This window comes from Panthera onca, chromosome D2, assembly GCF_046562875.1.
Source record: "Panthera onca isolate mPanOnc1 chromosome D2, mPanOnc1 haplotype 2, whole genome shotgun sequence".
In the NCBI taxonomy this organism is placed as follows: Eukaryota; Metazoa; Chordata; class Mammalia; order Carnivora; family Felidae; genus Panthera; species Panthera onca.
This window is the reverse complement of record NC_138349.1, coordinates 32,235,528-32,248,956: the sequence shown is the minus strand read 5'-3', so window position 1 is coordinate 32,248,956 and position 13,429 is coordinate 32,235,528. Positions and strand designations below refer to the sequence as shown.

Below are 13,429 nucleotides of genomic sequence, written 5' to 3'. Positions count from 1 at the left end.
TTTCCCCGCCCTGGGATTCAGGTTCTAGCTTCTGCCAGAGAAGATCACACCAGAATTGGACCAGGCTGATGACCCAGACCCCACACATTTCATCAGGTCATCAAGGGAATTCTGTGAACAGAAGGAAGCAGGTCTCGGAGCTCCAGACATCCCCAAGGCCAAGCCCCCGACTAAAGGACAAAGCAGGCTGTAGCAATGTCCCCCTTCAGCAGGGGGCCTGGGTCTTCCTGCCCAGTGGACCTTCTCTCTTGAAGCCAGTGCGTCAATCCCCTTGTGAGCTCCCAGGGGAGCGGTCTGGCCGGCCCCAGCTGAATCAGGGCTTGTCTTGTCTGGGAATACGTCACTCACAGAAGGCCTAAATAAAGGTTTTCATAAGAGTCCCATTGTTTCAAGTTGGCCAAGTTGTGTGTTTTTGAAAATATTCATACTAAAGAGATAAAAATAAGTACCATTGTTTCATGAGGCAAATGCTGAGGCACGGCCAACTCTGTTTCTCATTTGCTCCCACTCTTCCATGGAATTCGTTGATCTTGTGTAGGCCTCTAAAGGTCGACACTACAGAATGCTCATGTCGTAGGAAAGAGACCTCTAACAGCCACCTTATATATCCTGATTTCAGTCCCAGCGTTGACAGATAAGATGAGACAAGGTAAACCCCCAGAAAATACAAAAATCTGAGAGATGGGATCCACACTAGCCGGCGGGTTGAACCACGAAACAAGGGGCTCCCCGTTGCTGAGTCGAATTCCGCCCCCCCCCCCCCCCCCCCCCCCCCGCAGGGTCTGTGATGCACCAGGACTTGAGAATGCGGGCGAATCTCCTTCCCGGGCCAAGAGAGGGAGTGGCGAAGGAGACACAGAAAATCAGGGCTGGTCCAGGAGGGCCCGCTCAGTAAAGCTACGATCGGCATTTGTCACACTGCATTGATTAAGGCTCTGACAGCTGATCCTTTACATACATACATATATACAGACATATATTATTATTAATAATAATACTTTGCATTTTTTTCTGTTTTAAGGAAAAAAATATATTTCCATGCATTTCTTCTACCTTTCTTTGTACTATCCTTTGTTTGTTTTACTCCCAGCCATCATTTTAATTAGGCATAGTCCTCTGGGGACATATTCTGATCTTTAAAAAATATAACTTTTTAAGATTTTACGAACACTCTGTTTAAAATGCCATTGCCTCATCCCAAAGGAATTCTGGCGCTTGGGAGCTATCTCAGGTCTCACGGAAAACACTCTCTGTGCTGTCCTGTGTTCAATACCAACCAAACAGGACTTACGGTTATGTAAACATTATTTAAAAATGATTCCAACATAAATACTCTTTTAAAGCTAACATACCACGCTTTTAGCTCATAATGCCCATAGATGCCTTAATGAAATGCCATTCAAAACTACCTCACTGTTTAAAGTCCACCTGGAGGTTCTAAAATTATGTAAACAACATTCTCTACACTTCTCTAGAACACGTGCCAATGTGGTGAATTCTGATTGCAAGTTGGTGATTGAATACTAGTTAGCCTGAGCAAAGTTACCAATGCACTCTTTAACCTGACTGCTGACAGGAAGTTAGTCACAAAGTTGACTTGTCCCACAGATGATGATTCTTACATAACTTTTAATTAACCAGTTTTCAACAGTGTTCACCCCACGAGGGACCTGAACTGGTCCTTCATAGGCTGTCTTTGCACATCTTGCAAATGCAGTTTGAATCAGTTGTCAAGAAGTCAAGGTCAACCACAGGAAGTGCCTTTAAAGCTGGAGGAGGAAATGGTCTTCTAGGCCCATGGAATCCCAAGCATGGGTGGCGTCTTCTCAAAGTCAGCCAGTAAAGGAGTATCAGGAGGATCCAGGATGTTTTCTTCTCGGCAAACTGGGGTCTCTCACCGGCAAATATGTTGCTGGAATTAATAGTGGATGCCTCAGCCTCCTAGTGCAGTTAGGGATGAGGGAATCCCAAAGTGGCAAGGAATGCCAATGACACAGACCGAAGGCTTGATGTCAACTAGTTTTGTGACGACGATTCTCATACTCAAGCTCTCTCTGTGCACTGCTTACCGTGAGTCCTTTTTTAGTCCTGACATCCATATTCTCAGGTTTCCTGGTTGACATGTCCCTGGCAGATAGAAAGCCAAAGTCTCCAGCCAAGCCGGTGAGTAACAACTCAGCCACGGCCAAGCTCTTAGCCTCACTGCCCGGTGTAGACGGAAAACAGCCTGAGTCTTCGGGACACAGTCACGCTGCCTGGCACCTACAGAAGCACATCCAGAAATAGAGGAATGACCAACCCAAAGGCCGGCCTCTTGCCCCAGAGGAGCATGGGACAAAGGGAATGAGTATGACCAGGCGTAGCTTGAATGGTAAGTAACTTCAAAACCTTAATCTTAAGAGCCCATGACTGATAATGTTGTAGCCAGAATCAAAAAACATCTTCCCTCTTCCTTGTTGGCCAAACTTCATCAGAGACAGACCTCCAACACTAGATTTTGAGTTTTTGAGAAAAATACTATACACCGGTTTAGGGCAGATTCACAAGGTGCTATTGTTACAAAAAACATTCTCAGTTCCTGTCTTTCAAGAACATCGGCATTATTTCTTCATGTGCAGGGCATCCTGGAACTTGGTGCTAGTGTATCGGGCGTGAAAGCCTTTCTTATTGATGGTGTCATCCGTGTGGAATTGAATCATTAGAGAATCTCCTGCCGAGTAGATCTCTTCCAGTGGCTGAGGGAAGGGCAAGAGAAAACCAGGGGGACTTTAGGTCAGTTGGCTGTGGTTGGAGTTTTAAATACGGAGGATGAGACGGAAGTTACATGAGAACATAGGAAGGCCAGTGCTGTCATGAGGGGTCCCTGGCATTAGAGACTCTGAAGGGCATCAAAACAAGCTCCTTTTCAAAGGAGACCATTGCCAATTCTGCTCCTAAGAGCTCCCCAGGCCCCACTTTTTCAAGACAATCCCAGACGCACAGCTCACATAGAATCTACTGGTTATTACGGGTACAGATGGGCCAGGAACTGCTCTAAGTACTTTCAGATCTTACCTCATATATAAACCTTACGACAACTTTATAAGGTGGTGTGATCTCCACTTTATACTTAAGGAAACTGAAACTCAAGTTCATACAGCTAGACAGGACCCAAGCTCAGGTCTGACTGTGAAGTAGGTACCCCCATCCGCCAGCTCCTGGGTCACGTTGTGATGTGTCTCCCAGCAGACCAAACACCAAAGCCCACGGATTCAGCCTATGTCCCATCCAAGGACAAAACGTCGGAAGGAGCCTCTACCTTTGTTAGAAAGGTTTGGCCAAGGGGGTCAATGAACGGGAACCAGGTTCCGAGGCTGCTGTCTGCCAGCTCGCAGTGGGACCAAACTGGGCTACCCACACATCTCACTGTTCAGGACTCTCCAAGGTTTTCCTCCGCACACGGACCCCATAGTTTCAAAGACTTTATTAAAGGCATGGCATTGGTTACGTCCCACTTTGCCATCCTTTCTTTTTGGGAGGGTGAGGGAAGATAACGGGAAATTATTCAGAGACTGATATAAATGCCATTTTGAGGTTCCGATCAGCAAAAGCAGCACTAGTGACTCCAAAATGATCTGATGCAATTTCAGCCAATAGCAAAGAAGCTTGTACAACCAGCCCTGGAGGCAGAGACAAGGAGGGGCGGGGCCAGTGTGAGCACGCCCAGTGTGGTGCAGCCAGAGAGTGACTGGGGCCCTGTACTGGCCCCTCCACACACTCGCACTGAGTGCCAACTGTATACCAGGCTCTGGGTCAGGTGCTGGGGAAATAGTGAACAAAACAGGCGTGCCCCGTCCAGGGTTGGAGGCTGAGGAAAGAAAAGGTAACGAGAAGAATGATGATGATCTGGAGCATAGCTCTGTGCTCACAGGAAGAGTGATTCGGGATATCGGAGGAGCTTGGAGTTGCTTGGGGACAGAATTGTGAAAATACGGGATATACAAAAGCATGATTTAAAAAAAAATTTTTTTTTAAGCCTGAAGGCCAAATAAAAATGAGGATTTGGGGGAAGGGAATCCTTTGCAAAAATAGTAGGAAAATCCTCCAGGAAAACGCTCTTACATAGCCGACATTGGTGTGAGGCCCTCCTGATCTGGTCCCAGGCCACCACCCCCCCTCCCCCAATCCTCTCCGACTGCTCTCCCTGTTTGTATCCCACTGGCTGGTGCTAACGAGTGGCAGGAGTGGCTGGGACCCAACCCCCGCGCCCGCGGCACCTCACGCTCTGAATCGTCATGCTTGGTCCCGGGCCCCGCAACCGGGGCGCTCACCCCGGAGCCGCAGAAGCGGCCGAGCCTGGGCGCGGTGCTGTCGTAGCCGTCGTAGGCCTCCATGTAGTCGTAGCCACAGTCAGCCTCCTCCTCCACCTCGAAGGTGCGGAATATCAGCTCCACGCCGTAGCCGTCCTCCGCCACGATCACCCAGTCACAGCGGGCCTGGCTCGGGTAGTTGTTGTCCCCAAACTGGGCGTGGGAATACAGCTCTTTGGTGTGCACTTCGGCCTTCAGCCTGCCCCCGCACTCTGGAGCGGAGAGAGAGCCGCCACGCCTCCTTGGCACCGAGAACCGTGCGGCGCCCCCACCCCCTTCCCAGCCTGGGCTTTCTCTCTCTCCACACCCGCATGCACGCAGGCCAGCTTTCTGTACGAGGCCTCGCCAGTGCCCTTTAGGAAAGTCTGGCAAATTTCATCATCCCATTTTACAGAGGCGTACATAGAGGCCGAAAGGTCTGAGTTTCAGGGCTTACTGTGAGGGTCCAAATTGGCCCTTACCAGCCAAGATCCTATGTTCCCAGGCTGGGCCGCATAAGGCCTCCGGGAAAACCCGAGCATGCTTCTGGAAAAAGCTGGCTGGCTGGATCTTTACCACTTAATAATCACCTGAAAGTGCTAGAAGCGCCTGAGAAGGGCTCCGGAGCCCCACCTACTTACTGTAATTTGTAACTGTTGCCAACAGAGGGCACCAAAAGCACATCAGACCTCCAGGTGAGCTCTCAAATCTAGAAACCTCAGATTATGGACTGACTTGCTCGTGCATCTGACAGGGCTGACTATAGCTGACTTTGAGGCTCCTGGGGCGGGGAGGGGAGGGCGCCCACAGATGAGCTGGACCGCATGCTTTGGCCTTGTATTCTGTAGCATTGGCTTCTGGGTTTTTGACTAGGATGGTGACTCTGGTTGGCCTGGGTCCCACACTATCTTGTCTAGGCCACTGGAGACCACATAATATAAATGGATACATGAGAGTGGTCAGAGATTAGAAAAAAAGCACAAGAAATTCTGAAGGTAAGTTCCTCCACTGCCTGTCCTCAGGGTGCTCCACACCCCAGGGTGGGAGACGGGGTGGGGGTGGGGGGGGGCAGGCAGCTCCTGAGGGTGTGGCTGCTGTACTGTCTGGTAACACTCGCAGGCCCAGCTGGCCCCAGTCCTGCCAGACAGCCGACTCTTAACCCTCCCTGTGCTCTTGTTTAGAATTTCCTCCAGGTGTGAACTGTCTTTGGGAAATTTCGAGTCCCCGATGTGACATAGGTGGCAATGAAATGAGCGCAGCGCAGGGCAGGATGCCTTCTATCCGCCTTGCCAGATCTTCTCTCCATTCTTCCCCACCTGTTCCAGGCCTCCGGAGGCTGACCTCTAGGCCCACATGGACTAGCCCCCTTGTCCTCCGCCTTCTGGGTTGGGTTCAGCCATGGGGAACACCAGCAGATGAGAGGAGGGAGGAGAGAGGTCAGGGTGTTTAATCCCAGGCTCCCTCCCTGCCTGGTCACCACAGGTTGTGTTGTTCAACTGAAGGGCACAGCTCCAGGTGGGGGGAGGGGGTTTACTCTGCTTGCATACTCCCTCCTTGGGCATCCTGGCCTGGGGTATCACCCCCTGCCCCCACCCCCATGTAGTTCCCGGTCCTGGCTACTGCACTGCTCTTTATGGTGTCCCCACACCCTGCCTGCCCCTTTGTAAACAGTCCCTTTTAAAATTCTCCTCAAATAATGATTCATTTCCTGCTGGGACCCTGACCTACTTTTTCTGTAGGGACTAGAGGGTAGAGTCACCAGTCAATGGCTTTTAACCTTCCCTAGGGGAAGCTGGAACCCTCAAGGAGCTTGAAAGAGTTCTGCAGACACCAAAGTGTTTTCTAGGTGGGCAAGCTAAACCACCTAAGGGTGCCGGGTGTCATTTTGTTTTTCCTGATTCCTATTTTCTGGCTCTGAAAATAAACTGGGTGGGGTGGGGGCTGTTAAAGCTCACAGGGTCCCAGGATCATGAGCTCAGACTCCAAGTGGGCCACGGGCAGCCACTGCTTTGGCAAAGGGCCACAGTCTAACACCGGGATCAGAGAGTCAGTTATTTCTGTGAGTAATGTTTTAATGGCTAAAGAGCAGAGCCCGTTTTCTTACTGACATTCTTCTATTTAACAAAATAGATGTGTTAGTTATACGCATATACATTTTCCTCCAAAGGACCAAATAGAGCTATTTACATTTTTTTTTAAATTTTTTTTTTTTTTTTTTTTTTTAACGTTTATTTATTTTTGAGACAGGGAGAGACAGAGCATGAACGGGGGAGGGTCAGAGAGAGAGGGAGACACAGAATCTGAAACAGGCTCCAGGCTCTGAGCTGTCAGCACAGAGCCTGACGCGGGGCTCGAACTCACAGAGTGCGAGATCGTGACCTGAGCCGAAGTCGGCCGCTTAACCGACTGAGCCACCCAGGTGCCCCGAGCTATTTACATTTTAAGTGGAGGAAAAATAATAGATAAAGAACCATTTTCCATTTTCCAGAACTTGTCCTTAGAGGGTGAAAAGGGCTGCTCCCCACCGCTCAGCTCCCAGACTTTCGGATTTCACAGACCAGCCAAATTACAGATAAATTTTGAAAAGAGGATGGGAGGAAGGAAGGGAGAGAGGAAAGAAATGTGACACCAGCAACGGGATTGCCCACTTCAAATGCTGTCGATTAAGGACATTAAGAGAAAACCACCCTTCCCCTCATGGTTGCCCACGTTTCATTTTTGAAGGGACATTTGATCACACGCCTCCTACCCCCCAAGAGTCAGAATGAAAGGCAGTTCCTTCCCTGCCGCCGTCACCCGTCTGTCTCCAGTCTACATGGACATCAGCGGGCGGCTGGACATCCTCGCTCACGTACCTGTGCTGTGCACTGCCTGGAAGCCTTTCCTCTGCACAGAGGCATCCGAATAAAACCTGAGGAACAGGCTGCTGCCTGAAGCCACCACGGGGTCTGGTTTCTTGCTGCCACAGAAACGGCCAAGGATGGGCGCCAGGCTGTCGGCTCCGTCGTAAAGCTCCAGGTGGTCGTAGGCACATTCTTGGTGCTGCTCGATCTCAAACTCGTTAAATGTCTGGGGAACGGAAGAGCAGAAAGTGAGGCAGGGGCCTGGCACTCAGCTGGGGTGGGGGCCGCCTCTCTGGGGGCTGGGAGAGGATGGGGGGAGGCAGGACACTCGTCTGCCCCCACCAGCCTCGTAGGGGGCATGGCGCCCAGGTGAGGACAGTGACATCTATAGCGAGAGTCTCAACTCTGGCCCTCTGCTGGTCCCCAGGCACCCCCACGAGGCAGTTACATGAGCGATTGCTGCTGTGAGCACTTTGCGGGTGAGATGGCTGGGCTCCCAGAGCTGAGATGCTTGTTGTCAGACCCAACAGCAGCAATGGCCAAGTGCTCACTGCGCCGGGAGCTGTTTTAAGCGCTTCACAAATATAACCTCGCATAATCCTCACGCCCCTGTGCTGTGTCTACAACTACACCCCCATTTTACAGAGGAGGAAACTGAGGCACAGAGAAGTCAGGCGACTTGCCCAAGGTCACCCAGTGGTAGAACTGGGCCAAGGCCAGGAGGTCTACCTGCAGAGCCCTTGTCTTTAACCTCTGCACTATACTTGAGCATGAGTGATGTGGATGAGGCTGTACGAAGTGCTCGCTGCTCTGTGTCTGCACCCTCATAGTGTCTGGCATTCGAGGAGGGTTTTTTCCATGCAGAGTCCTGTGCCAAATGTTCACGAACATTTTCTCACTTAATTCTGATGGTGCTGTGAGCTAGTATTACACCCAATGTGCAGAAGGGGAAACTGAGTCTTAGAAAAGTGTCTTGCCCAAACTCACACAGCCAGAGTAGGAGGGAGCTGGACGTGAGCCCAGCCAGCCTGACTCCAGCCCACACTCCTAACCATCACCAGGCTATACTGCCTACCTCCTCCCTGCCCCCTGAAGACCGTCCCCCAAAGCTGGCCAGAGGAGCCCCTCAATTCTAGGCCGTGCACCAGGGACTGGGCAGCTGAATGACTTATGGCCTGCCCATGGCTTCCAGGGAGATGGGACAAGGTGAGAGGGGACAGTGTTAAATGAAGGCATGAACCAAATGACAGAGCAGGAAGAGAGGACTTGGGGGGATGGGGTTGGTAAGGAGGGTCTGAATTCATAAGAAAGTTTCTGGAGAGACAGGACGGGGATGGAGATGGAGAGGGGTCATTAGCAGTGTGGGCTCTCGTAGGAATGATAAACACAATAGGAATGAGCAAAGCCCTTCACACCTTACAGAAAGGGAGCTGGGTGGAGGGTGGTACAGAGACAGTGGGCAAGAGCAGGAGGGGGGACCAGCGGCATCAGGGTGGGTGAGGCAATGGGAGGGACACCCATGGGACACCTTGTTGCGGTGCCCATACAGTGAAACACCAGCTTCTTGGGAAGTATTTGATTCACATTTTCTGTGTAAGCAAAAAAATGTGTAAGCATTACATTTTTGCGTAAGCAAAAAGATAGAGCATGATCAGTATATCCACCATGCACTTCCCAAGGGAGTTTTTTTTTTTTTAACTAGAAAACTTGTAAATTTGAGATCTGGCCTAACTCTGGCCACTGGATCAGTTGCTTTAGTTCCTTAGCACTGTAAAGAAGAGGAAGACGTTTAGCAACTGCTAAAATCTTGTGCCCCTTAGAAGCACGACTTCCAGTTGTGCAGGCTGCACATTCCCACCCCCAGGGGGCGCCATTCCCCAGCCCGCAGCCGAGAAGAATGTTGTTGGGAACCTTACCCGCAGAAGGCAGCGTTGGGGAAGGAGTGCCTTACTCTAAGGCACTCTAGTTCACCCTCACCCAGATTCAAGGCTGTTCTGACACCCAGGAAGGCCGCCGCCACATTTCCCCCATGGGGTGCCCGCTGTGAGCAGCCTGTGGTCATGGGCTCTGCCTTCGCCACCCCTCACTGCCCTGGGCCTGGCACAGACAGACACCAGCACCTGTGCTCTGTTCTGGGTGCCCATCGCGAACCTGTCCTCCCCTCTCTCACCTGCCAGCAAACACCCTCGAAAGTCCCCGGAGCCACTGTCTGCTTATCTTCACGACCTCCTTTGTTCTCTCCCATTCTCCCTGCATTATATTGGCCCATATTTCAGAGGAACATCTATGTGCCTTCTGAAGAGCTCACAAACCTCAGAGTCAGAAAGACCCTTTTAAAAAACGTCTGTCTGGAGTATACCTTCTCCAGCTAGCAAAAGAGTTTTACACTCCAGGATCTGGGGTACTCTGGGGGCTGAGAAACGAGATTTGTACCACAGACTAGTTTCTCCTTTGAAATAACCAAGTATGGTACGCACACGTACAATCAAATGCACGAGGGACTTTAAGGAAATGGCTGGAAGATACATATTTTTTAACTCAAGAGAGAATTAGCACAAATAACTTAATCTCTTATTGTTAATTTTTAAAAATGTAAGTTCTAGAGAAATACGGATAATAATAAGCATCCACTGGAGAAGTCTGGGCAAGAAGAAACATATATTTTTCCCATGCGTGTACATACACTATTGTGTATGCATAGGAAATTTCTGGAAAGATTTTCCAAAAAGCGCTCAGAGAGGTCATTTCTGGAGTGGGCATGGGAGATCTAGAAGCTTTTGATTCCCACTTGCCAACGCTCTGTACTGGTTACTTTTTTTTAACCCTGAGAATGTATTGTTTTGTCAAAAATTACAACTGGAAACCAGCGAATCTGAAATAGCTCTACCGATCTGTGCCGTGAATGTCACCTCATACCGGTACCGCTGTGAACAGGTGCTCTTTAGAGGGCTTTTCTCACCGCCGCCCTGTGCTGAGAGCTGTGTGTGTGTCCTCTCTTAATCTGCACAGCAGCCCGCGAGGGGGGGTTCATTAGCATCCCCATTTTCCAGATAATGAAACTGAGTTCTGGAAATGTTGAGTAACCTTCTCAAGTTTCAGAGCTGGAAAGTGGCAGCACAGAGACTCACAGCCACATGCCTCTGAAACCAAAGTCCGTGTTGTCCATAAACTATGAAAATGACTCACGAGTTTCACCCTGTGGCCCGCGGTTGAAGAGATGTTCCAGGTACACTCCCTCCGACTGGGGTATTTGTCAGGCCAGTTGGGGCTCGCCAGGGTCCCCTCTGCACTGCTGATCTTGTGCGCACAGCCAGCTAGGGGCGATGGGGGGACACATGCAGAGAGAAGCAGTTCACTTGTGGGCAGCACCAGAGGCCCTCTGGGGGAGTCTCCATCTCTCCTTCTTATTTGTCATGTGGTCATTACCAAAAGTGGGGGCAGGGGTCAGCCCGAATCAAATGTCCCCTGGCTAGAGATTTGTTGACTTATTTGGTTTCGCTGCCTTCCTGTGGGCTCAGATGGCTCATCTTTTGCACTATCACCATTCAGGTCGTGGTTATCATTGGACATACAGTAGTTGGTGGTCAAGACCACAGGCACCGGCTCAAAAGGACTCGGTCCCACTGCCTTCAAGCTGTGGGACTTGGGGCACTCACCTAAGCCTTGGTGTTCTTATTTGTAAAAGGGTGCCAGATTGGTAGGGGGATACGTGGATTAAATGAGATGATACATGTAAATGGTTTAGCAAGTACCAACAGAGGTCTTCATCACTGTGCTTTCTTTTTTAAAAATTTTTTAAATGTTTATTTTTTTGAGAGAGAGACAGACCACAAGTGGGGGAGTGGCAGAGAGAGAGGGAGACACCGAATCTGAAGCAGGGTCCAGGTTCTGAGCTTGTCAGCACAGAGCCCGACGTGGGGCTCGAACCCACAAACTGCGAGATCATGACCTGAGCCGAAGTTGGGCGCTTAGCCAACTGAGCCACCCAGGTGCCCCCATCACTATGCCTTCCGCCTGTACTTCTTCCAGATTTTCAAAGCAGTTTCATTTGGAGACTACAGAGGTCGCCCTGGTTATGGTGCAATTAGCAGAGACGGGTTCCACGACTTGCTCAGTGTGTAGCATTTCGGTCAACACTTGGAATGTGTCTCCTCTGGGCTGGGCACTATGCCAAGCATTCTGAATGCTTTCTCTCATCTGATCCTTCTCACTTTCCAAACGAGAAAATAACTTGTGGGGCCGGGGCGGGGGTGGGGGGGGGGGAGTGACTTGCTGGGGAGGGGCGGGGCCAGGACTTGAGCCCAGGCCTGCCTTTGCTGTAAATGGTTGGGGAACAGAGGGAGCGTGTACCACCCCTGCATAGCCAACCAATGCCGCCCCGCCCCACGGCTGCTGCTGGAGGGGGCAGTTGAGGGGAAGGAGAAGGGGGAGGGGGCAGGCATCAGAGGGAGGGGGTTTCTGCTCATTGCTGCCTCCACTCTGCAGCCACACAGACAGAGCACAAATGCCAGTAGGGACAGGGGCTCAGCTTCTGGAACATCTGCTGCCACACCCCCCGCCCCATAGGAAGGCAGCAGCTGTTCAGTTGGCGTGGCCTTAGTGGGGTTAAATCCCTCCTGGCCTCCCTCACACCACGGGAGGGAAGCTTCGTTCTGACCCAGGCCCACCTCACAGGAATCTGACAAAGACTTTTAAGTTCCGGGATGACAGGTCCTTCCAAGTTCTTCCAACCTGCCTCCCAACCAGCCCACTACTGCCCATGTCTGTGTCACAGAGCTGGGCTTGGAGGGTGGCCTGTACCCTGCTTCTGAAGCTGTCTTAGCTCATCCTGTAACATGTCAGGTAGGCCTGATCAGACTCTGTGCACCCCAGGCAAATCTCCTACCTTGAAATGTTTGTCCCGAGGGAACAAACATTCTTCACATCTTCCTTCCTCCTGATGCCCTCTGTGGGCCCTGTGCTGGGGCCAAGGCCTAGAGGCCTGGGTGCTTATCAGAGATGCCTAAACTCCCTTCACAAGGTGATAACAGAAGGAGGCTCTTTCCAGAATGACTGGACATTCAAAGGCATCTGGCCCTGAACTCTGAGTAGTAAATGGAGCAGGGAGCAATCTTTTTCCAATTCCGTTTTATTATTAGACCTGCATATGGCAACTACTATTATGACATAGATGGTTGATATGCATTGACATTTCAAGTGCTTAATAGGTGCCAGACTGTCTGAAGTGCTTTCTAGGCATGCTTTCATTTAATCCCCATACACCTTTAAGAAGGGGGTATGTTTAGTCTCTTTTAGAAGAAGAAACTGAAGCTCAGAGAGGTTAAGTAACTTGCCCAAAGTCACAAAGCCAGTAAGTAGCAGAGTCAGGGTTTAAACCTAGATGGTCTGATTCTAGAGCCTGGGGGTGTAACCACTTTGCAATAATCACTCCAGGAGGGCCCCTGAGGGCCCCTGCAAGCCTCCTGGGGAAAGCCACCCTTCAGCAGGAGGTCAAGGAGGAGGGAAGGCAGACGCTGAGGGCTCGGCAGACCAGAAAGGCCCCTCGCTCTCACTCTTACACATGTGCACACCTTGGCGGCCAAGGTCAGCCGTGCCTCCCAGCTGCGGTCTAGCCTTACCTTCTTTACAGTCGTGCCCATTCTCGTGGAGCCGGTAACCGTTTCTGCACCGGCACAGATAGCTCCCAGACGTGTTGACGCACTCGTGCTGGCACCCGCCGTTGTCCTTGGCACACTCGTCCTTGTCTGAGGAGATCAACAGACTCTCCTAAGGGGGAATGCCAACTTGGGAATGTCCCTCCCACCTTAGAACTCTGCTCAAAAGTAGCCTCCATCAGGGAGCCTCCCCTGTATATATATATATATACACACACACACACACATATATATATACATGTATACATATATACATATATATACATGTATATATATATATATATATATACATACACATTTTTTACCCCTGCTTCCTGCCAAAACAAGGAACTCCTTAAAGGATAGGCTAATATTAATAATAGTAACAATAATAAAAATAACTGCCATGTGTTGAATATTTATGTGATGGGCACTTCCCAAAGCACTTTCTGATGTTTATGTATTTTTGAGAGACAGAGAGAGAGAAAGCATGAGCAGGAGAGGGGCAGAGAGAGAGGGAGACACAAAATCTGAAGCAGGTTCCAGGCTTCGAGCTGTCAGCACAGTCTGACACGGGGCTCGAACCCACAAACTGCAGATCATGACCTGAGCCGAAGTTGGACAC

At 50.5% G+C, this 13,429-nt stretch overlaps 1 protein-coding gene across 1 annotated transcript in view; it reads right to left on the bottom strand.

Moving 5' to 3' along the window:
• Positions 1-765: 765 nt before the first annotated feature.
• TLL2 (tolloid like 2) overlaps positions 766-13,429 on the bottom strand; it is a 122,753-nt gene continuing 110,089 nt past the window's right edge. Inside the window, exons 17-21 of the mRNA XM_078434684.2 lie at positions 12,790-12,915; positions 10,358-10,485; positions 7,184-7,397; positions 4,311-4,561; positions 766-2,735 (exon numbers count right to left, since the gene is read on the bottom strand). Coding sequence (XP_078290810.1) covers positions 2,601-2,735; positions 4,311-4,561; positions 7,184-7,397; positions 10,358-10,485; positions 12,790-12,915 — 854 coding nt within the window. The 3' untranslated portion in view covers positions 766-2,600. The remainder of the gene's footprint in view (positions 2,736-4,310; positions 4,562-7,183; positions 7,398-10,357; positions 10,486-12,789; positions 12,916-13,429) is intronic.